Source organism: Python bivittatus, unplaced genomic scaffold (genome assembly GCF_059951505.1).
Source record: "Python bivittatus isolate LINGU-HERP-01145 unplaced genomic scaffold, Pbiv_v1 ctg000440_np1212, whole genome shotgun sequence".
NCBI classification, from domain to species: domain Eukaryota; kingdom Metazoa; phylum Chordata; class Lepidosauria; order Squamata; family Pythonidae; genus Python; species Python bivittatus.
Window position 1 is genome coordinate 3,752,420 of NW_028277063.1, and position 22,712 is coordinate 3,775,131.

At 44.9% G+C, this 22,712-nt stretch overlaps 3 protein-coding genes across 4 annotated transcripts; 1 reads left to right on the forward strand and 2 right to left on the reverse strand.

The window, feature by feature from the left end:
* Nucleotides 1-942: 942 nt before the first annotated feature.
* LOC103066761 (membrane-bound acylglycerophosphatidylinositol O-acyltransferase mboat7) lies at nucleotides 943-10,380 on the reverse strand. Its single transcript, XM_007432142.4, has 8 exons — nucleotides 10,142-10,380; nucleotides 7,364-7,444; nucleotides 5,286-5,415; nucleotides 4,406-4,532; nucleotides 4,162-4,318; nucleotides 2,925-3,285; nucleotides 2,308-2,490; nucleotides 943-1,723 (listed from the first exon to the last, which is right to left on the reverse strand). Exons 2-8 carry the CDS (start codon nucleotides 7,437-7,439, stop codon nucleotides 1,342-1,344), a joined length of 1,416 nt encoding a protein of 471 aa, XP_007432204.1. The 5' UTR covers nucleotides 7,440-7,444; nucleotides 10,142-10,380; the 3' UTR covers nucleotides 943-1,341.
* Nucleotides 10,381-10,440: 60 nt separating this feature from the next.
* Nucleotides 10,441-17,248, forward strand: TSEN34 (tRNA splicing endonuclease subunit 34). 2 transcript variants are annotated; one of them, XM_007432143.4, is made up of 5 exons: nucleotides 10,441-10,569; nucleotides 11,932-12,188; nucleotides 13,035-13,203; nucleotides 13,846-14,100; nucleotides 14,940-17,248. In XM_007432143.4, the coding sequence occupies exons 2-5, from the start codon at nucleotides 11,940-11,942 to the stop codon at nucleotides 15,125-15,127; spliced, it is 861 nt and encodes a 286-aa protein (XP_007432205.1). In that variant the 5' UTR covers nucleotides 10,441-10,569; nucleotides 11,932-11,939; the 3' UTR covers nucleotides 15,128-17,248. The 2 variants fall into 2 exon arrangements, with proteins under 2 accessions (XP_007432205.1, XP_087998801.1); XM_088142675.1 differs by lacking the exon at nucleotides 10,441-10,569 and adding an exon at nucleotides 10,622-10,774.
* Nucleotides 17,249-17,371: 123 nt separating this feature from the next.
* GRWD1 (glutamate rich WD repeat containing 1) lies at nucleotides 17,372-22,370 on the reverse strand. Its single transcript, XM_007432144.4, has 7 exons — nucleotides 22,127-22,370; nucleotides 21,350-21,467; nucleotides 20,920-21,082; nucleotides 20,610-20,823; nucleotides 20,263-20,405; nucleotides 18,656-18,853; nucleotides 17,372-18,036 (listed from the first exon to the last, which is right to left on the reverse strand). The coding sequence occupies exons 1-7, from the start codon at nucleotides 22,341-22,343 to the stop codon at nucleotides 17,725-17,727; spliced, it is 1,365 nt and encodes a 454-aa protein (XP_007432206.2). The 5' UTR covers nucleotides 22,344-22,370; the 3' UTR covers nucleotides 17,372-17,724.
* Between the last annotated feature and the right edge of the window lie 342 nt (nucleotides 22,371-22,712).

A 22,712-nucleotide genomic window follows, 5' to 3' on the forward strand; every position in this document is an offset into this window, starting at 1 on the left:
TTCCGATAGTTACAATATTTGTTTATGTTTTGCAAACTAAAATTCACCTTTTCATACTCAGTGTATACATTTTGGGCCCCATAAAGTACAGCCCTGTATGCCCTAAAATGTTTTAATTTTTTTCAGCCCCCCAAATATCATAGGTGAAAAATCAAACGTGTAGAACATGCATTAGTTCCTTCTACTCAACATTAACATACTTAAATATGGCAGTCTTTGTGTGCAACATCTGATTTCTCCGCTAGTTCACCAGCCCCACCTGTACCACTACATTAAAAAAACAATCCTTGTGATTCCATCACTTTTGCTGTAACAGGTTCCAGCCCTGTAAAAACCTCGTTACCTCCCAGAATCTCACCTCTTTGAGCAAAAGGGTCACCGATTCAAGATTTTGTGAGTCCTAACACATTTTTGCACATCTCACTGTAGAAGTGATAAAAAACATTTGATTTGGATAGAGCTTTTTTTTGTTAAATCTTAGGTCTGGGTTGCAAAAATATGGACGACCATTAAATGGGAGCAAAGGGTTAGAATGTTCTATATCTCTTTGCTGCCCTCTAGTGCCCATCCTGATTTTTGCAGCCCAAATCTGGTTGGCTTACATTCCCACCTCTTTTCTACCCAAGGACAAACTCCCAAATCCATCCTTTCAAGAATACTATAAATCCACATATTTTCAAGGATACTATGACATTTAAAGAAAATAAAAATGGCAGTGAGAGATGAGGACCAGTAAGTTACAGAATGCAATTGATTAAAAATTCCTACTGGGTGAAGGACAGAGAATGTGTGGTCCTCCAAATGTTGTGCAGCTGTAGTACAAATTCCAGCACCTGTAATCATTGTCAAATTTGGCTGGACTTCATGGGAGTTGTAGTTCTGTATGCAGTGGGGCATAATTCCTTTGCCCTATCCTATAAAATGGCTGGGGTTTGGACTTAAAAAAAAAAAAAAAGGAAAGAAAAATAGGAGTAGAGAGGAGTAAAAAGTAAGATTCCTGAGCGTTATAGAAGTAGAGCGAGAGCTAGAAAGAAAGCTAACAAAGGAAAGGATTAGAAGTTTAGAGATTTTTCCTTCTCTCAGAATCCCCTGGTGCTGAGTAGAGAAGCATAGGTGGCAATACTTTTAGGATTCCTAAAATCTTTCGTCTTGTCACAAAGCAGATGAAAAGTAGGGATTTCTGAGTTCAATCTCAGATTACTTCCTTCAATTCCCAACTATAGTTTCAGTCATGATATACATCAAAACTAGTCTTACGCTGAGTCTTATTTATTCCCTTAGCCTCCAGGGCCCATGGTAGCACTCCATGCTGTGGGCTTATGGCAACATCACTTGGCCTTCTCATTCCTGCTGCTGGGGGGTCTCTGGAGCACCCTGCTTGCCCTTCAGGGAGCCCTGTTTCCTCTGGGCCCCCAACACTTTTCCCAGCACGAAGAAAACCAGAGCTCCCACATGGATGCAGTAATAGACTGAGCTCCAGTAGCGAATGGTATCCTCAAAGGTAAGTAACACAAAGCCCATGCACATGTAGTCATAGGCCCTCATCTTCAGGAACCACTGTACCCAGTCACCAAAAAGACGCCCAGACGGGGAGAGGTGCCTCAAGAACCCACTCTCCATGGCCCCCTCAGCTGCTAGGCAGAGTGGGATGGTAAGGAAACTGAGGTAGTACCCAGGGTGGATCCCATGCCAGTAGGCGGAGATAAACATGGTCCAGGCGGTCCTAAGAAGAAAAGGGTCTTGTTAGTCCTACAATCATCCCCTCAAGGCAATTCAAGCACCACCTATCCCAGAGTTCTTCACATCCCCCCGATCATTCCTAACTTTGTCATGGCTCTTGTTAAATTTAGCTGCCTTTCCCAACTTACAGAAGTGTTGGACTTTGAGGTTCCAGCCAACCCTCCAAAAAACCATGCTGGCTTGAGAATAATGGGAGCTGAAATCTAATATCTCTAGAGTACATGAAGATGGGAAAGGATGATTTATGCAACTTCAGTCAGTCTCACAATCCTGTAGAGTTTATTTCAAGCAAGAGCTCCACTTAGATATTCTGACTTCCTTTGATGACAGGTCACTGCTCCATCTCATCCCAAATCTGCTCAGTGTTCACCCTAAGCCTTCAAAACAAGCAGCTCCTATTCCAGAATCCTCATTCCACAAGACTTGTTTCTACAGCCTATTCTCATGTCTACCCGATTTATCTCATGCCTCCCAGTTCACCCTCATGCCAAGCCTGTCATTTCATCTTCAAAGACTATTTCCTGCTCTGAATGATACTTTATTTTAATCCAATGTCACTTGACCCACCTCAAGACATAGGAGTGGAAAGGTGCACTTTTGTAGATATATTGCGCCAACCACCACTGGACAGTCATGTTCCAATAGCGCATGCCATCCTTCACTTTGACACAAAAGTCCGTACTGTGTGGATCAATGTTTTTGATTGTCTCATAATCATAGGCAATACTGGATGCTTCCCCATTAGCTGATCTGCTTGCAAGAGAAGAGAAAACCACATCCTTCATGCATTTTTAATCCCCAGAACTGCTTTAAAAATGTTTTCTGTATGGGGCTGACCTTAAAAGACTGAAAGTGTCAATTAACAGAAGGAATCTGGTAGTACCTTTTCAAATAAACCAATTCTGATTTGGGGCTATCCCACACCAACACAGCTCTCTTCCTACAGTGTTCATTAATGGGGTAACCTGCCATCTGCTTTGAAGAACTTGCCTTTTGGAAGGGAAAGCAGTATAGACATACACTAAATAAAAATCTGCAAGTTTATATTCAGCTATTGATGAACTAGGAAGGGATCAGCATCCTGAGAGAAGAAATGCATATACCATTCTCATGCTTGAATTAGCCCACTTCATATTTGAGAAGGAACTTTCTTAGCCAAAGAAGTGAGCAGGTCCTTGACTCACCGACTCAAAGGCTCATATTCTACGGTAGGTCCTCCGCCTGATCGAGCCTTGGCACTAGCCGGGTAGGCACCAAACGCAGCGGCAATGCAGGCGCCCTCAGCACAAAGCCAGGCAACATAGAAACGCATGCGGAAGACAAAAAAGACGGGCACCATGTAGAAGAGGCGGAAGAGCAGTCCTCTCTCGTAGAAGGCATCGCTTCGGACATACTCAAGGGGAAAGAAGTGGGAGACAACCAGAAAAAACATTCCAAAGACGGGGATCATTCTGGATCTGGAAAGCAGTGGCTGCCAGCTAGGAATAACAGAAGGGTCGAGCTGGCTCAACCAGTCATGATACGTACGATAGCGGTAAAATGGCCCTGGGTACAAAAAACAGAAAAAAATAAAAAAATAAGATCAATGAGCAGAGGGAGAAGAGTGCCTGTGGAAAAATAAAACAAGGCCAGGGAGAGAGGTCAAATTACTTGAGACACTGTTTCCATAACCTGATTTCCTCCAGTTGCGTTCATGTTATTTCCCTTAATCCAGAGCCAGTAACTTGGTGGGGGGTTATGGAAGAGGGTATCCAACACATTTGGAGAGCTTCTGTTTTGGAAAGGCTCTGTTAAGGTTGTGTGTGATTTAGGAAGAATGCAAAGATTTGCTAGTTGTGCAACTCTGTGGTTTCCTGCAGATTCTGGCAACAGAAACATAACCCTTGGTCTCTTACTTTTTGCTGTAATTTTCTACCCTCATGTCTGCAGCAGCAGCATATGGCCATTCCATGCAATTCTCACAAAACAAAAAAGGAGAAGCTGTAAAAGTGAAAAACTGACGAAAGACATACAGACTAGCAGGAAGAATAACCTTTTTTTTTTTGATAAGCAAGGTAGTCTCAAACACACTTCTGCAAAAAGAAGAGAGCCCGTGGTTCCACACAATGACCAGGCAGAACGCCAAGATCCACAGACGGCTGATGTGAACAGCAGACGAGAGAGCAAAGCTGGGGTGGGCTTTATTCTTTTCACCTTGGTCTGATCTCTTAGCTACCTTTTCCTTCAAAGAGAAACTGTACCAGGAAGGAGATGATCTTCAGCCAGGGTCTTCTCTTATTGATGCTTATATATGTGGTGGGAAGACACCAATATTTTAAAATCTCCACAAACCCACCACTCATAAGGCTGTCAAAGGGAAGATGCATCACAGGTGTTTATACCTGTAGGCATATTTCACTTTCTATTAGGTAGCTCACCTACCTGTCATAAGCCCCACATAGCAATAACTGTAGCACAGTATCTCCACCAGTCCTGGCATTTGGGGAATCACACCAATCACTGAAGATTTGGTGAATGTCGTCACATCCTGTTTCTTTGCCTGAATGAATTCTTGCACCTCGTTGGCTAAGCTCAGCAGCTGGGAAACAAAAATCACAGAAAAGGGGTTTTTTTCCCCTTCAAGCTAAGCACCCTTCCTTCCCATATCCCAAGCACAACTTGATACCTTAAGAGTAAGCAAAAGTTGCACAGCGTTGGTGAATGGTGTTGGCTGTGGAAAGTTGAAGAAAGTAACTGTGCGGAAAAAAAGTAAGTAGGAAAATGTCCATCCTAGTGTCAGGTAGTGACAAGTCCTGTTTTTAAAAAAGAACAGAGGCTATGATTATTAATCTTTTTTCTGCATCAGTTTCAAAAGCACACATAGGTATCCTTGCACTGATTCTCCCACTTATACTGCCTAATCTTCTAATCCACCATTTCTCAACCTTGGCAACTTTAAGATGTGTGGATTTCAACTCCCAGAATTCCCCAGCCAGCATTTCTCAACCTTGGCAACATCTTAAAGTTGCCAAGGTTGAGAAACACTGGTCTAACCTGATATGCATTTCAGAGGATTGAAGGGGAAAATTCCCCATGGCCAAATTGGCGAGTGGAAACCACACAATGTATTTGAGCCAAGTTTATCTGAACAGCGCTGGGGACAGTATACAAGGTTCTGCCCACTTAAGGAGGGTACAGATAACCTTTAGAATCCAGACATCCTAACATTTAAGATGCCATAATGTGCTTTGTTTGGTTTTGGTTTAGCATAGTCTGTGAAAATAGGGATCGTGGCCGATGTTTTTATGTAATCCCAAACAATTATGGGCTATCATTATGCAAACAACTGCTTAGCAGAATGTGTGAATCACGCCAACACCTAACAAGCTAAGGTTCCTTTCTCCAAAGTCCTTGCCCCCACCTACACACACACACACAGTTCATTAGATTTTGGAACTTAGGAAAATTAGGAAACCTGTAATTCCATTTTTGCTTTTTATATTCAGACCATTTCCTTGCGACTATCGGATCACATTGCAGCCACCATAGTTGTTAGGTCCCTTTACCTTGGTGCGATATTGATAATAAGCCATGTGCCCAGGATGGTGACAAGGGAGTGAAGGATGTGGATCTGGCAAGTGGCCAGTATAAGCACAAGTCCTACAGCAGCTCCCCCAAATTTCTTGGTCTTCCAACCTACAGAAAAAAGAGAGGAACACATTTCTCCATTGTCAAAAGATCCATACCCTGGGCTGTGAGTTTGAGGCATATTTATTTATTTGCTTGCCTGATTGTACAACCCACCCAGCTCCAGAGTTTCCAGGCAGCTACATCCAAATAAAACTCACAACATAATCATCATACCATAATTATCACAATAATAATAAAAGTAAGGAAAATCAACACATATGATGAATAGAGACAATCCATGTTTGTTTGTTTGATTTATAGCTCTGTGGAAAGATGGGAATGTGGGGGTCATATGGATTTCACGGGCAGTATATTCTATAGGGACAATACTGCACTTGCGAAGGCCTGTCTCTGGGATGAGGAGGGGAACCCAGTGCTCCCTTCATGGATTGATTCCTGGGACAGGTAGGTTCCCACTGAAGGAGATGGTCCTCTAAGTCAGTGTTTCTCAACCTTGGCAGCTTTAAGATGTGTGGACTTCAACTCCCAGAATTCCTTAGCCAGCAGGGAATTCTGGGAGTTGAAGTCCACACATCTTAAAGCTGCCAAAGTTGAGAAACACTGCTCTAAGTAGCATGTAGGAATTTGTAGTAATGACCAGCACCTTGAACTATACCCTAGAAGAAACTGATAACTCAGAGGTTCCCAAACTTTCTCATTTCACAGCACCCTTATTGTCTCAGTAATTTTTTGATGGTGCTCCACAGTTCCCAAAATCTGCATCACAGTGCTCCAGGATGCTATAGCATGTAGTTTGGGAACTGTGGGTTTACAGTAACAGTGAACTCACTGGGATGCTGGGGGATATTTTAAATTTTCAAGGGAAACCCAGTGATACTAGGCTAGTAGTTTGCACCCAGTCCAAAAAATGTAGAGTACTGCTGTATTTCCCTTGAAAAATTCACTGTGATGCCCCAGGGCACTGTGGTGCACAGTTAGGGGAACCATGGTGGTAAGCAATGCAGCACCCATTTCTCCAAAAATAAATGTTATTTTATTAGTGAAATTTAACAAAGATAAAACCAATGCAATAATGATATACATACATACACAAACACCTCAAACTTATAAAGAAAAAGATCTGTATAATATTGATATACAACTACTCAATCCTTTAACATATTATTAAGTCTATACCATATAGAACCATACCATTCCATTTTCTCATTTTATCATATGAAGCCATTTCAAAATTTGTCAAGAGCACGCATCTGAAATTACTCTCTGACATCTGGAGTATCCATAATATTGGGTGGTGTTGCTCTATTGGCTCCTGCCCACCAGCATACAGGTTGCTGCATTTTGCACATGCCCATGAATATGAAATATCTCACTTAGGAAGGAGCAGAACCACTACAGAACGGAGCCCCCAGTCCTTAAACTTGGCAGGTGATCCAGAAGGATACCATGGTCAGTGGTACTGAAGACCACTGAATAGACCAGGAGAGCCATGATCCCTCCATCCAGGTCTTATCAGAGGTCATCCACAAGAGTGATCAATGCCATTTCTGTCCCATATCCATATCTGAACCTCTGCTGCAAAATTTGAGCAAACCCTTCAGGCAAACAGAGCCAGTTCAACTAATTTATGGCTCACCGTATTGTGTGAACCTAGAAAAGAGGTTAATTCAATAACTATCTTGAAGCCAGTATCTTTTAAACTGCAGAAATCATGAACAGGGATCATGACAAATAGCCAGGGATGTATCTACATGCAGATCCCATGTATTGTTATTCCTCACCATCCCCATTTAAAAGGATTGATAGCAGCCCCATCTCACATCCCATCTTCTCAGAGCTTCTTTGGAGATGCATTCCTTACAACTTGCTTATAAGCTCAAACCAGGAAGCCCTTCAAGGAGCTGAGTTAGAGGCAAAGCCTTCTGACATAAAACTCAAGACAGTTTCTTACGAGGTGCACAGCAGCATTTCCTTCTCCAGGTTTCATACTCACCCACTTTCTTGAAGAGGAAGCCAACAGGTATAGAGATGAGAAGGACCGCCAAGTAGACAAATTCATCAGGTGACATTGTAACTGGCAAGAAATACAGAGTTGGGTCAATCTACATTGATCAAAGTGAGAAATATTGAAAATATGGAGCACAGGGCTGTGATACTGCCCCTGCACTTGAATTTTGTGAAAGAAAGGATGAAGGGGGAAATAGGAAGGGATCTAGTGGTTTTGGATTGCATGTACACATGACACAGAAACATAAAGCAGGTAGGCCAGAACACCTGGGGTCTGAAGATCTTGATGGCAGGGATAAGGAGTTCTTATTTTGATACAGCAGATTCATAATAGATTTAAAAAGCAATACTGGCCAAACAAATATTTTCAGCACAATGTGTGTTAATTTAATTTGCACTGCAAGATGTGGTGATTATTGGCCTAGATAGTCGTAAAGGCCAACTAAGCAAGTTGAGCAAGGCTATTAAAGTTTCATTCAAACTGAGATCTCTTCTGAGATAGACCTCAACTTCCCAGCCTAGCCTACAGCTCTCAGACTACCCGGTTGCCTCCCATCTGTCTAAGTGTTAATCAGGATTCATCCTCTATAGCATTTCGGAATCCACCAAAGCAAGCTAGTTGCTTCCACCTTGCTCGGTGAGGGAGGCAACCAGCAACTATCAATCCTGAGAAGAAGAACCAGCTACAAATACTGCAGTCCCAACTGAGAAAGACTAAGACAAATCATCTAAGACTCAAGTGAAGGCTGCTGATTGATTGTTCCCCCTTCTACACCTCCAGTGGCTCTCAAACCAGCAATGAAATCTAGGCAACGCTTCTTTTTATCACTTCAGGCCTGCAAAAGTTCAACATCTCCTGTTACACACTTCTGCCTGCTTAGAAACCATCTGAGATTGTTTTTAACAATGAATCAGCAAAGTAATAAATTCTGTAATAATAAGGAAAGGGAAAAGGGTATGCTACCAAGGGAAATATGTGCTTTTTGAACTGAAATATTAGCCTGAAGCACACCTTTGCCAAGACTGCTCTTGCCATATTAAATACAAAAGGATAACTTAAGGGTATTAAGAGGAAACACATCTATTTGTCTTAGACATCTCACTTCTCAAGATTGTTGAAAGGTATTTCAGGAATAAGCAACACACCAGAGGAAACGGGGGGAGCAAGCAGCTAAAAAAGGAAGGAATACAAGTAGTTTAAGACCACATTGCCAACCGCAGATGTACCAGCAGCAGAGGCTACTGAACATTAAAAGTCAGATGGAATTCAAGAGAACAGACACAAATGAGCAACATTCTCCCCATTTTTGCAACCCTTAAAAAAAATGGTTTCCCTGTATAACTGCATTCCAAGCTTTACAAAAGTCCTCTTTTCTCAGTAGTGGAAAGTAATCACACCCTTTTGCATGGTGTTGCACAAGCCACTCCATGTCTACCTCCAGTCTGCTATCTCCCAGCTGTTCCCTGCAAACATCTGTCTTCTCAAACCTTTGCTTCTCTCCCCACCACAAGTCAGACTCCTTGACTTGTGTTAAAAGCAAGGTTGTCACTAAATGTACTCACATACACAGATCAGAGCTCCAGAGAATCCAGGATACCTTCCCCTAATTTCTACCCCTCCCCAAGTAGATAGCAATTCAGATGAAGGAAAGGCCAAGGACCCAACTCCTCTTGTGAGTCACTCACAGATTTTATACACACCCTTTCACGCCAGCTTTTCTCCAGCTGGCTCTGAAGAGCTCTGCCAATGTAAAAAAACAAGGAAGAAGGGGGAACTGCTGTAGTACAGACAGAGAACACAAAATGTGTGTGGAAAGAGACTTTGTAATGATGCAAAAAAGTGCAAGTTATGGGCACAGAGGTTAAGGGAAAGCACTGAGTTAATGTTGTTAAGGAAAAGTGCCCAAAGGCGACATTGAAAGTAAAATGAGAATTTCCTCTTCAGGTTAAACATCCTAGGAATTTTGAGTAACACCAGAAGAGTTTTTAATAATAGGACTAGCAAAACCCTTCAGGGAAATTTTGTGCAGCCTTATAAAGCTCCATCAGAAATAGATGTGTAGTTTTTGTGTTGAAGGGCAGCGCTGTAAAAATGAGCATAATTTAAGGCCTGTCAAATTCTTTCCTGCCTGCTTCCATTCCACCCAGACGGTGCTTAGGATCTCAGATCTATAGCCTCTGAGGAGATGCAGAATGCATTTTTTTTTCACAATAAACAACCCAGTGACACTGGAACAAAGGGCAAATCTTAGGGAATAATAGCCTCTGAAACAAAATTCTTGACACCATGACAAGATGTCACCCACCAGTTACAGGGCTCTATTGCTGAAAAATCCTCAGAGAGGAAAGAAGGGGAAAAAATTAGCAGGGATAAGCTGGTTTGGCCCTCCCATCCCTTTAAGTAACCAAATTTATACCTCAGATTACATGAAAATGCCCAACGCAACTCTCTGGAGTCTATCTGGCACCCTCCCGTCGCACTGGTTGGCTGGGGACGAAGGGCACTGTAATCCATCACACCTGGAGGATGCTGGGTACTTGGAGGAAGCCTGCTTAAATCAACCCGACGCTTGCATCCCTCCCCTGGATCTTATGCCGCCGGGCCCCATACCATCCCCGTCCCCCAGCGTTACCACCCCGGCCGAAGAGAACCCAGGAATCCGGGCTGCCTCCCACCCCACCCCACCCCGCAACCACTCCCAGCCATTAATCTTGTTTATCTCGCACTCCCCTTGCTTCATCTCCCCGCCGCGCCTGCACTCACCCTTCGAGAGGAACCCTTTCCGCCACGTGCAAGCTCTGCCCCAAAGGGAGGATGGAGCGGGGCAGCTGGCAGGGGGGGCAAGCGAGGTCGGGGGGGCTCAGCTTCTTGCGACATCCATTGCGAGGACGGGCAGAGCGAGACCCGCCTCCCCGGCCAGAATCAACACGCCTCGCGCGAAGGTCTCCCTCCCTCGCGCGCTTGCCTGCGCGCCTCCCGGCTTCCTGTCTCTCTCGCAACTGCTTCCTTTGCTTCGCGAGTGAGCGTGCCTGGAAGTGAGCGTGTCTGTATTTTTCTCTCTCTCCGCCCCGCTCACTTCCCTCTCTCGTCTGCACCCTCCTTTGCCTCTCGAAGCAAGCCAGCGGCCTTTTCTTGCACTGCGCATTGGTTCGCGGAAACATCCTTCCACCCGCCCGGCCGGCGGCTAAAAGGTGATTGGAGGATCTGTTTAGCTCGGCGGGGGCGGGAATCGGACAGAGCCGGGATCTGCGGCTTGCACGCGCGGAAAGCCTGCGTTATCGGCGCGGGAGAGGCTTGAGATAACGGGAAGAGAGAGAGGAGAGCCTAGCGACGGTGACCCTCCTTTCTTGGAAAAAAATAAAAGACAAACCGGAAAAAGGGGCAAATCCGAAAGAGGTGCATAAGAGTAAAAAAAAAAATGTTTATGGTTATAATAACTTTGCTTTGCAAAGGAGAATTCAAGAGCAAAACCAAGAAAAACTTTACAAAGACGCATATTCCGATAAAAACAGCAGAAAAGCATAAAAAGCTGTGAAGTTATAAGAAGCAAGTTTTAAAAAGGGGTTCTGCAATTGTGCATTACACAAGTGTGCATTATGTGGCACCGTTTGTACGGTAGAAATTAAAGGACCAAAATAAAGGGCCAGAGTGAGCTTTTGAAAAAAAATTAAAGGGCAGCTTTCTGAAATAAAGGACTGTCCTTTATAATAAAGGAGATATGGTCACCGTAAGTGTAGCGGAGCTTAGGGTTTGAGCTGGGCCTGGAGGAACGAGGGGTCTGGGGTTCTCTTACAGGAATTGGGAAGGTAGTTTTACCACAAGGGTTGGATTATTGGAGGGCAACAGGGTGGGTAAGGCTCTTTGCGTGATGGCGATGAGACAGGGAAGGAAAGAATGCCCTGCTTGTTTAGTAGAGTTTACTAAAGTCCCATCTAAACTGGAGCTGATGCAGGGATGAATTGACTGATTTTGCAAAATGGCTAACAAGCAAATATATGCACAGTCTTACAAACAGTTAATCAGAAGTCAGACTCCAAAGTTCAGTGGGCCCTACTTTCAGGTGAATGTGCAAATTGGGACGATCTAGTTGCAGACTCTTCTCCTCCTCCTCCTCCTCCTCCTCCTCCTCCTCCTCTACCTGCTTAGAGGTTAGCAGTGCAACCAAGCCATCTGGTGCAACCCCCATCCATAAGACTGTTACCGTGGTTTGCCCTTAGTGGAATGTGTGGACTCCCTTTGAAATATCTGTTGCCTATTTCTCAGAAAAGAACTTTCGACAAGGCAGCGCTGAGAACAACTGACTCCAGTCTAGCTCAGCTAAGCCTAACCTGGGTTTGAAGGCCTCCTTAGCAAAAGTCTCAAGACCGCAGTGGTCATCTGTAGCCCCGTTAGTGAGCTTGCAAGTGGAAAGAAGAATGTGAGGTCCTTGTTTGTGTTAAAAATGGCCATCTGCCTGTAAGCTTACTAGGAAGTCCCCAGGAATAGCTGAGCCTTCCACCCTTTCAAAGATACGCGAATAGCCTGTTAACCTCAATCCTTTTCTGATGTCCCAGGCTCAGGCATGATCCGAATCTACACCTTGGAGGGAAAGGCCTTTGTATGGAACTACACAGATGTGCGGCGAATCCGAGAGGAACATCGCATCGTCGGTGTGCTGGTGGGGGCATTGCCTCGGAAGCCACGGCAGAATGTGCGGCTTGGACTTCCCTTAGAGTTGCTTCCTGAAGAGGCTCGGCTGTTATTGGAAAAGGGGTTGGCAACCTTGGTTAAGAACCCAACATCCCAGTCCCTTGGCGATGACAGGAGCCAGGTAATGGTTTAACTGGTTTTTGATTCTTGGGTTAAAAGTAGAGGATATGCTCCCTTGTTCCCAAACTCTGCAGAGTGCAGAGATCAATAGTCTGCAAGACACATTGAGGCATTCCTCTAATCCAGGGTTTCTCAATCTTGGCAACTTTAAGATGTGTGGACTTCAGTTCCCAGAATTGCTGGCTGGGGAATTCTGGGGGTTGAAGTCCACACGTCTTAAAGTTGCCAAGGTTGAGAAACCCTGATCTAATCTCTTCCAGCAACAAAATTATGACTTAGTATTAGCTTTTCTAAACAGCCATGTCCCTTTTTTCTTCCCCTTCCTCCCTAGGCTGTTCAGATATCATTGTAACTCCACAATTGGAGAATCCAGGAAGTAGGCATTGGTTTTACGTTCTGTAGTCTCTCTTCCTGGCCTACACATGCAGCAGAATTGAGTACTGGAATGCTGATGGGGGTGTATCACTTCAGACTGCTGATAGGAATTATCCTTTCCAAAAGTTCTCTTGTGTTTTGGGGAAAAAACGAAGTTAGTAAAAAGTACCAAAGCAATTTCAGTAGAGCCCCTTGATTTTATGTTACTTTTCAGCTGGCAGTGAATTTTTCCATGTATGATCCTGAGTGTGTAGGTGTGTTTGAGAGGTATCTCACTTCATTGCAGATAAGGCGAGGTTTATTTTAGAGCTCTGAATTGGATTATTCTGGAGCCCAGAGATAGGAAGGTTGTTCTAGGTGGCTTTTGCCAATCCGGTCCCCTCCCAGTACCCCTTACCAGCATGGCCAACCTGTCTGGTCCTCACTGTGGGCCCATGTTGCCCACGTTGAGCTTGCTGCCTCGTGTCTCCAGGATCCCTTATTCCCAGGGAAAGTGGCCGCCTACGAGAAAGAACTAGAGGAGAACTACCAGGAGCAGCTGAGACTCTCTGCAGAACAGAGGAAGATCGTCTTGGACTCTCTTGCAGACCGTATAGCCCAGGGCCGAGCAAAGAAATGGCAACAGAAGGGAGAAGGAGGAGGTGAGCTAGTGTGTGTTATTTGGCTATTATTATGTTTAGAAACCCTGAAACCATTTGGACAGGATGGACCAATCCCAAATCATTTTTCCATTGCTGGAAAGAAGCAGGGTCTTGGGTAGAGTAGGCTGTTCCAAGGATTCTGCTTGAGGTGCCTAAATATTTCTGCCCCCAACCTATGCTCCTGAGGTGTTATAGTTCTTAGCATTATGAGTGGCGTGATATAATATTCATGCCCAGGAAAATCCTCTGAATCATAACAGCAATAGATCCAAGATTAAATTTAGCTGTTGGTATTTACTACTAATAATATCACAGAACCTCCTGCTTTACAGTTCTGCCCACGCTTTCTTTTATTTGATCTCACTATTGCTAGCCTTGCATTTAAGTGGCAGACAGCTGGGCATGCAAAGTGGAATTTTATTTATATGGAGTGACAAGTTCTTGTTTTTCAATATTTGGTTGAACAAAAATCACTCTCTATGGAGAGAAAAATATAATTGTGGACATTCTAGGGACTTCGTTCAGCTGTATCCTGGGGAAAAAATTTTTTTTAGCCTATTTTGTCTGTGGGGAGGCCTGTTCATTTACATATTCATATTCATGTGCAAAAGTAAATCAGATCACCCCTTCTTCCTTTTCCAGATCCCCTTGTACAGCCTGTAGAGTCAGGTTCCAGTTTTGTACTTCCGCGAGAATCCATGATGATCCAGCTCCCCACTGAACAGACTCAGAGAACTGAGGAAGAGGAAGTAAACTGGCACGTAGCATCCCAGCTCTGGCCTTATGCTGGACAAGAGAACCATGAGATGCGCTACTGCATTTTCCGAGACCTCTGGGAAAGAGGCTATTATGTCACAACTGGGAGCAAGTTCGGAGGCGACTTCCTCATTTATCCAGGTGGAGGCAGACTTCTCAGGAACTCTACAAGAATGTGTGTGTGTTGGAGCAGTATTGAGTCTGTTGAGGGAGCCTCTTCAAGTGAAGAATGATGGCTTAAGCTTTGTATACGTGAGGAAAGGAAGTTAAATACAGCTAAACAGGTGTCCCTTCTCTGTTGTCTCTGGCCCAAGTGTGAAGCCATGATATCCTGGGCTCATATAACGTTTTGAGCTATAAATCATGGTTTACAGCACACGGGTTGTAAACTACAACATGCTAAGCCAGAACCACATTATGGCTTATTGCGATATGTTATTCTCATTCTGTATGTGAGTTGTACAGACAGGAAAAGCAAAAAGAAGATTGAGGTGGGAATGGGGGATAGGGAGGCTGTCCTACAAACGGAGTAAAATAGGCCTCCTCAAAGACTGTTTCTATCAGTCTTCCTGAATTTGGTATTCCCCAGATGTCCGAGACCTCATAATCTTCTAGTGGACATGGCTGTCAGATAAAGATATTCAGAGTAGGTGATTCCCCAAAGCTCGTGTGTTAAAGGACACCCACCTTTAATTTACCTGTCTCCGGATACTAAAAGTTGCCCATTTAACTGGGCTTCCCCAAGACATCTTAAGAATGGGTTTGCACATGCAGACTGTATGAAGAGGTCCTCAGCAAACTGCTGCAGCATTTTTCCTGGCAGGGCAAATACCTAGAGAACAATTTCTGCTTTTCTCTTGATGGGAAGTATATAAAACAGGTTTTCTTCCAGACTAATGAGCAAACGTTGAGGACACCATGTCTTAAAAAAGAGACCAGCCTTACTGCCGCGCTAACTCTTCACTCTCCTCTTTTGATAGGTGACCCCATGAGGTTCCACGCCCACTACATCGCACTCTGTTTTTCTAAAGATGCACCCATCTCTCTGTGTGACATCATCAGCGCTGGACGCCTTGGCACCAATGTCAAGAAGACTGTCTTGCTCTGTTCAGTGGACCAGGGGGGAACTATAGCATATACATCCTTACAGTGGAGCGGGATGCAGTGAGAACAGGGAGGAAAGGCACAGGCCCTAGGATTCCTATTTCCAGCTGTGGTGAGGTCTGGAATTGCTAGGATATTCTTTGACAAGAACTATTGTCTCGTATTCATCAGCTCAGCATCCTCCAGTTCCCAGAATTCTCAGCCACCATGAGTAAAAGTACTGGGAATTCTGGGAGTTGTAGTTTCAATACATCTGAATTGAGGATGTTATGCAGGTAGTCCTTGACTTACGACCATTCGTTTAGCAACCATTTGAAGTTACGATGGTGCTAAAAAGTGACTTGCAGCTGGTCCTCGCACTTATGACTATCCCAGTGTCCCTGCGGCCACGTGATCAAAATTCAGGTGCTTGGCAACTGGCATGTTATTTACAACAGTTGCAACATCCCGGGATCACGTGATCACCATTTGCAATCTTTCCACTGGCTTCCAACAAGCAAAGTCAATGGGGAACCATGTGATTTGCTTAACAACTGCGGCAAAAAAGGTTGTAAAATCAGGTGCAGTCATGTGATGCATTGCTTAACAACCACACTGCTTGACAAACTTTCCAGTCCCTTATTGTGGTCGTAAGTTGAGGACTACCAGAGGTTGGTAATACAGATAGTCCTTGGGTTACAACAGCAGTAGGGACCGGAATTTTTGTTGCTAAGCGATGCAGTTGTAAAGCATGATGTCACATGACTGCATTGCTTAGCGACAGCAATCCCAGCAGTCCCTTTTATTGTCGTAACCCCAGGACCATGCAGGTCACTAAGCAAGGACCTCACGTGACCACAACGTGGGAAGAAGCGGGAGTCCCAGGCCAGCAGGCAAGAGCTATGGGTGGGTGCTACAGAGCATGGGTGGGCAGGTGCCACAGGTGGGTGCTACAGAGCATAGGTGGGTGTCATGGGCAGGTGCTGCAGATGGATGTTATGGAATGTGGGTGGGCAAAAAAGCGGTGGGAGCGACTTGCAACCTCCTGTTGGTTTCCCCATTGACTTTGCTTGTGGGAAAACATCAGAGGTGGTTACAAATGGCAATCACGTGACCACAGGACACTGTGACTGTCATAATTGCAAGATGGTTGCCAAGCACCCAAATCTTGATCACATGACCATGGGGAAGCTGCAGCAGCCACAACTTTGAGGACTGGTCATAAGCACCCCTTGTTCAGCACCGTCATAACTTTGAACAGTCACTGAATGAGTGGTTTTAACCCAAGGACTACCTATAATCGACATTACACTTATGCATATCAATTATAAAAGTATCCTTAGCTATCTCAGTATACGTTATTTGTGTTGCATGGTGGTTAGGAATATGATATCCTAAAGATGTTGCTGAAGTACAGCTCCAAGTAGTTCCTACTAGACTAATAAGTGTTGCTCTCCATTAACAATATCAGAAATGTTTCAGGTTCAGCACTACTATCTGTGTGAACAGAAATGTTACAATAGAGGGGTAGGCAGCCTAGTGCCTCCCAGTATTTTGGATTACAGTTCCTACAATCCCTTGTTCCATGTCACTTGGCACTGAAGTCCACAAGATCTAGAACAGTGTTCTCAACCTTGGCCATTGTAAGATGTGTGGACTTCTTGGCCATTGTAAGATGTGTGGACTTCAACTCCCAGAATTCCTTGGCCATTGTAAGATGTGTGGACCAACTCCCAGAATTCCCCAGCCAGCATGGCTGGCTGGGGAATTCTGGGAGTTGAAGTCCACCCATCTTAAAATAGCTAACATTGAGAAACACTGATCTGAAGGGTAGATCTGCTTGGAGGCAATTTTTCCAAGTTGACCACTTATTTGACCACAACTCCCATCTTTCATGACTCCTGCTGGTTGTGAACAAAGAGAGACATTGCTCAACACATTTCCAGGGCAATAGCTTGGAAAGGCTGATCTAGATAGATTAGATGGACTCCTGCAGCAACATAAAAGACATTTGGTCTTTTTAAAGTGTACCTTTGTACCTAATGAATAGGAGAAATAGGAGAAAAGGGATCATGCTGCAAGAAGCAGAAGCTTGAATCTAATGCTGATCAAAGGGTGGGAATGTAACGCACAAAAGCCAGTGTTTATCCTCTGTACCAAATAAAAGCATTTCAGCAGGAAGCCCATTTCCTTTTCTGAGGATCTCTTTCTCTCTCCAATCAGGTGAATGTCTTCTGTGCACAGCCTTAGCATTTCTGAACATAAAGCACGGGAGCTTTATTGCACCCATCCCAGCTCTTTCTCACAGCTCAGGAAGGATTGACTGCAGTTTTACTTCCAAAATAATTTATATTTAAACACATTCTTTTTTGCAACTATTTCAAAATCGCTTCCTTCCTGTTGCCCATTATGGATATACTAGACGTGATACAGAAAGCTATAAGAGCTTCATGAAATAAATTCACTGGGGCAGTTCCATAGATAGAAAAAAACCCAAAGCCTGTTTCGAATTTTCTCTTTTCCACAGCAGAATGACAGCTTCTCTATGCACGTACAGCCCGTGCAACATGTAAAAGGGTGCGCAGGGCTTCCATGGCATGGCGGTGGGCACCATCTCGATTCTTTTGACCACCCCTGCAAATGCCACCTGAATTTTGGAGGTGACCATTTTGAAAGCCTCCCTCAGACACTGATGGTTCGAAAGATGTTGAATCCTGATAGGGCGGTGGTGATGAGGGTGCCAGGGCACTGTGGATGCCAATGCAGCTCCTTGATATCATTTTCTCCCTGGTGAACGAAGAGCAGCTGGGGTGGGATGGCAGCCAACGCTGGGTCCTCAGCCACTCCTCCTTCGTCACGTTCCACGGCTAAGTCCCACTGAGTCACTTGGTCATCTGCCCCAGAGGCAGCAAATACGCCGCTGTCGGTGGGGTGCCATTCAACCGATGTAATGGGTGCGGTGTGCTGCTTGAAGGTGGCAACAGCTGAACCTTTCTGTGGGAAGAAGAACATGGTAGCACTGAGTAAAAAAAAGGCCAAAGATCACAAGGAAGAATGCGGGGGAAAGGGCGCTCATGCTGTGCTAAGCCACGGTTCGCTGAAGTACAGCTCGTTAAATAACCCAGAGTTACTCTGGGATCACATAGCACACTTAAGCCAAGAATGTGCCTTCCGTCAGCTTGAGGGCCGCACCAGGTTTCGTGGGACACATTGAGAGCCATACTCCGAAAGTGGTGGGGCTGGGGCCCACTCTGGGCGTTTTAAGGAGCAAAATCAGTACAGTGGCAACTGCAAGTCCTAAGTCCTCAAATTCAAGAGGTCAGACTTTGGAGTGCACACGCTTGGTGTGTGTGTGTGTGGGGGTGGGGCAGTTGGAGAATGTAAGCCAGTGCTTCTCAACCTTGGGGGCTTTAAGACTTATGGATTTCAGCTCCCAGAATTCTCCAGCCAGAATTCTGGGAGTTGAAGTCCCCAAGGTTGAGAAAAACCGCTCTAAGCCATACATCATTTTTATAATGGTTCTGTTCTCACACTGTGCTAAGCCAACCAGGTGCCTCAGGGTAAGTCATGAGTATCCCATATACCATCTGACTGCAGAAATCTGTTGGCTCACCTGGAACTGCCTCAGATCCCAAATCCTTAGGATACCATCATCACCACCACTGACAATAAAGGGCTCATTTCGGTTCCAACTGATCACATTGACATCTGCATCATGCGCCTGGCTGGTGGTCAGCATGCAGGCTTTTCCTGGTGCGGCCCGTATGTCCCAGATCCGGATGGAGGCATCAGCAGAGCACGAAGCAAAAACCTAACCCATGGATAAAATAAATGTTTCTCAAAAATGGGGGCTAGGTCCTCTTATGCCTGCAATAGGCTTTCTCTGCTGCATATTCAAAAACATTCATTATGAAGGCCATTGCACAGTGTTTCTCAACCTTGGCAGCTTGAGGATATGTGGACTTCAACTCCCAGAATTCCCCAGCCAGCAGGCTGGCTGGGGAATTCTGGGAGTTGAAGTCCACACATCTTCAAGTTGCCAAGGTTGAAAAACACTGCCACTGCACATCTAACCTGGTCCATTTCCTCCTTTAGAACCTATTACTAAAACTGATGCCCTATTGTTCCAAATCAGACCAGTTACACTGGTTGGAAGTATGAATCTCCCTACTATGTATGAGAAGATGTCCATGTTCAGAAAGAAATACATAGGCCAGAAAAAAATACATAAGATAGTGATGAGGAAACTTTCAGCTGCAGATCTAACCTGCCCAGAAAGGGTAGCCCTCCTCCACTGCTCTTTTCCTTCCCCATTCCCCAGATTCTTGCAGGCCCTAGACCACCCTGCTCATGGCCCATGATTTACCTTTGCAGTGGAATCATGTAGAAAGTATTCAGCACGTTCCCTAATTAGAGATCATGTTAGGTGACTCCAGGATGAACTAGTTCATCTGACATGTCCTCCCCAGTTATGGGAGGCATGGATGGATTTCCTCACTGAATGTTAATGGCGGGGGGCTTTACAGAACCCATTTTATGATGTCACTCTCTATGCCATCCAAGCCCACTGGCTTAGATGAAGGTTTGGATCCAGCCTTTAAATCTAAATCCATTCCCCTCCCCTAGATGTAAAACCACACTGATGCAGCTTTCTTCCTGTACTGTAAACATAAACTTTTCAAGTGTTTGCAGAATCTGAGATTTCTGATAACAGATTGTGGAGTGGAAAGAGAAATTGCACACAAATGGGAAAAAAATCCAACTTGATTCTGGTAGGTAGTCCTTAATATCTTAAAACTACACCCACTAATTTCAATGGATTAGTGTATTAGTTTTATACAACAATAAGATAGACTAATTGTTGGCCCATATCAACTGCACCTTCTTGGTGTGTACTAGGAAGTTTATTCAGGAAGGAAGGGGGAAATAAAACTACAACATAAAGCAGCCGAGTTATGCATTCTTACTCAAAAATGTGTCCCACTGTGTTCAGTTGTATTTACTCCCAAGTAAAAATCTATAGGACCAAAGGCTTAAACCATGTTGGCTAGGGAATTCTGGGAATTGAAGTCCACACATCTTAAAATTGATGAGGTGGGAAAACAATGGCTTAACCAATCAGTTAAAAGACTTTTGATTAAAGTGTCTCTTAAAGCAGGTTAAAGTCTATTGAACATTCCTCCTCCCTACACACAAGATTATTTGCAAACTTGCACGTACTGTAGCTTCATTTGGGGACCACTGTATGTCTTCCACTGATGCTGTGTGGGCTGTGAAAGGCCGCTGATCCACAAACCACGAGCCATCCTCCTTGGGTGTCCACAGATGGATATTTTTATTGCAATCACCAGTCAAAAGAGTGCCTACAACAAACAAGATCCAAAATATCCTGAAGTAAACTCCATCTGTCTTCATCTTCTGTACCTGTTTTTCCCTTCCCTTCCCTTCCCTTCCCTTCCCTTCCCTTCCCTTCCCTTCCCTTCCCTTCCCTTCCCTTCCCTTCCCTTCCCTTCCCTTCCCTTCCCTTCCCTTCCCTTCCCTTCCCTTCCCCTACTTTCTCCCATCACCTGGATTCTTGGGGGACCAATCCATGGCAAAGCCCTCTGACATATGACCAGTAAATGAAAAGATGGGTTTGATCTTGGCCTGCTCTTCTCGCAAGAAGACTGCCATCGCTTGGGGGTCAGAAACAGCCACCAAGGGGCGCTGAAGATCATATATATCCACCTGTCCTTTCTCAGACCATGCTGCTGCTATCTGAGTCTCACCCAGATCCGTCACCTATCAAAAAAGGGAAATACCAGGACAGCATTAAGGGGAAGATCGTTTTATCAAAGGGAGCAAAAATTGGAAGGACCAGCAGGAAGTATTCCCTACCCGCACTCTGTTGATCCCTCCATAATGGGGAACCATGGCCAGTTCTAGCTGGGGTTTCTTTTCTTCATCTTCACCTTCACTCTCACTGCTACTCTCTGATCCAGAAGAATTTTTGCAAGCTGCTTTGGTTCCATGGAGATTGTGCATTTTCATCACTAGCAGCCTGTGGGTTTATTATGGGGGGGAGGGAGGAGAAAAAGTGTGATGTTATTAAATGGGTTGGTAAGTTTAAGTTAGCTTCCCCCAACCTGGAACTTCCCAGTTGTGCTGGATTTCAGACCCCATCGTACCATGGGCCATGCCAGTTTGGGCAAGACGGGAGTTGAAATCGAACACCTCTGGAAGGTATTGGGCTAGCGAAGATTTTCTTCCACACTCATCCAGCTGATTTCAGCTTAGCCTACAATACCAACCCATCCCAGGCACTCACCTGTTGGCCTGGGCACTTTCAGCCTGCGTTCCCGCACAAAGGAAGAGACTCAGTGGATAGCTAGTTCGGTTGTCTCCAAGGGCATCTTGCAAGATGTCGAAGCTCAAGCAAGGAGCCCCTGAATAGATAGCAACAGAAATACCTCATTTATCTAGCTTTTTCCTTCTCATTGTTGTTGTCCTGCTCATAGCTTAACCTCATCTTCCTTTGTAATAGGCAAACATTTGGTTGCGTTTTATCAAACACATGAGGGCGCGTAGTCTTGCAAAACAGCTCTCAGATTCTATATGCAATTTCTATATCTTCCAAAGCATTTGGAAAGCACTTACCCTACCCTCTGCCTGATACTTGGGGATTAAGGAACTTCTATCACTGCCTTTTCCAATCTGATTCCTCCTTGATGCTCTGGAGTTCAAGTCCTGTAATTACCAGCCAGGATAATCCAAAACTATATTCCTTGGCATTATGGGAGCTGAAGTCCAACAGATCTAAAGGCCATTGCACTGGGGAAACTATCATCAGTTCTGGACCACTCCCTGCTGCTAAATTTTATTGTAAGCGCCAGTCTTCTCAGGAGGGTCATGGACATATTTATCACCAACTCTTTTGGGGCCGAAACAAAAACCCTAAACTAAATTCCTACATTTAGACTCCTAGCAAGTGCCAAATCCTAGTCCTCGGTTTGCACTGCTAGCGGTTCACACGCCCTCCTCTTCTCTCTTGCCCGCGATCGCGCCCTTCTCCAGTCTAACGTCGGTATTGCCGGATTCTTCCTACCCGTGCCTGCGCGATGGTAGAGCCGATATGCGCCTTCGTCCATCACCAGCTCTTCTCCGGGGGCTGGTGGGGGACCTTTTCCCGGCACATAAGCTCCTCCTTGAGCCTTTCTTTGCTTCTTCTCCTTTTCCTCCACGTCCATGTCCTCCGCTTCATCGCTGCTGCCGCCGCTGCTGGAAGCGGAGTCCTCCTTCTCCCACGTGCAGGATTCCTCCATCTTGAGAAAGGGCAGGGCTCTTCCTAGTCACGTCGCGCTTTGACTTCAGTATCCCGAACAACGCAGCGATACGACGCACTGGAGAATAACAACAAATAGGGACGGAATACAGACCACCGAGATACGAAGGCTTAGAGTCTACAGGACTTTAGAGGGAGTACTAGCTCCCGCAAGATAGCTATACAGCATATTTCACAATAGAGGTGCAAAGGTTTGATGAAGTCTTTAAAGGACATATTAGCTTCCTCTTTTCCCTGACAAACGGGATTAACGCAGGGAGTGCGATGAACGGAGGGTGAGGCGCGTCTAATTTTTTTAAGTCCCCGAGTTGTGGAAAGTCCTTTGAAGTGGCGATTTTGTTGCCAGTGA

Excerpts from the sequence above, each read along its gene's own strand:
- LOC103066761 (XM_007432142.4), bottom strand. The coding sequence starts at position 7,439 with ATGTCACCTGATGAATTTGTCTACTTGGCGGTCCTTCTCATCTCTATA. Across the intron at positions 4,319-4,405 it reads AACTTTTGCTTACTCTTAAG|CTGCTGAGCTTAGCCAACGA; the intron begins GTATCAAGTTGT and ends TTTGTTTCCCAG. Across the intron at positions 2,491-2,924 it reads GAATATGAGCCTTTGAGTCG|ATCAGCTAATGGGGAAGCAT; the intron begins GTGAGTCAAGGA and ends TCTTGCAAGCAG.
- TSEN34 (XM_007432143.4), top strand. The coding sequence starts at position 11,940 with ATGATCCGAATCTACACCTTGGAGGGAAAGGCCTTTGTATGGAACTAC. Across the intron at positions 12,189-13,034 it reads TTGGCGATGACAGGAGCCAG|GATCCCTTATTCCCAGGGAA; the intron begins GTAATGGTTTAA and ends TCGTGTCTCCAG. Across the intron at positions 13,204-13,845 it reads ACAGAAGGGAGAAGGAGGAG|ATCCCCTTGTACAGCCTGTA; the intron begins GTGAGCTAGTGT and ends TTCCTTTTCCAG.
- GRWD1 (XM_007432144.4), bottom strand. The coding sequence starts at position 22,343 with ATGGAGGAATCCTGCACGTGGGAGAAGGAGGACTCCGCTTCCAGCAGC. Across the intron at positions 20,824-20,919 it reads GAGGGATCAACAGAGTGCGG|GTGACGGATCTGGGTGAGAC; the intron begins GTAGGGAATACT and ends CTTTTTTGATAG. Across the intron at positions 20,406-20,609 it reads TTGGTCCCCCAAGAATCCAG|GCACTCTTTTGACTGGTGAT; the intron begins GTGATGGGAGAA and ends TGTTTGTTGTAG.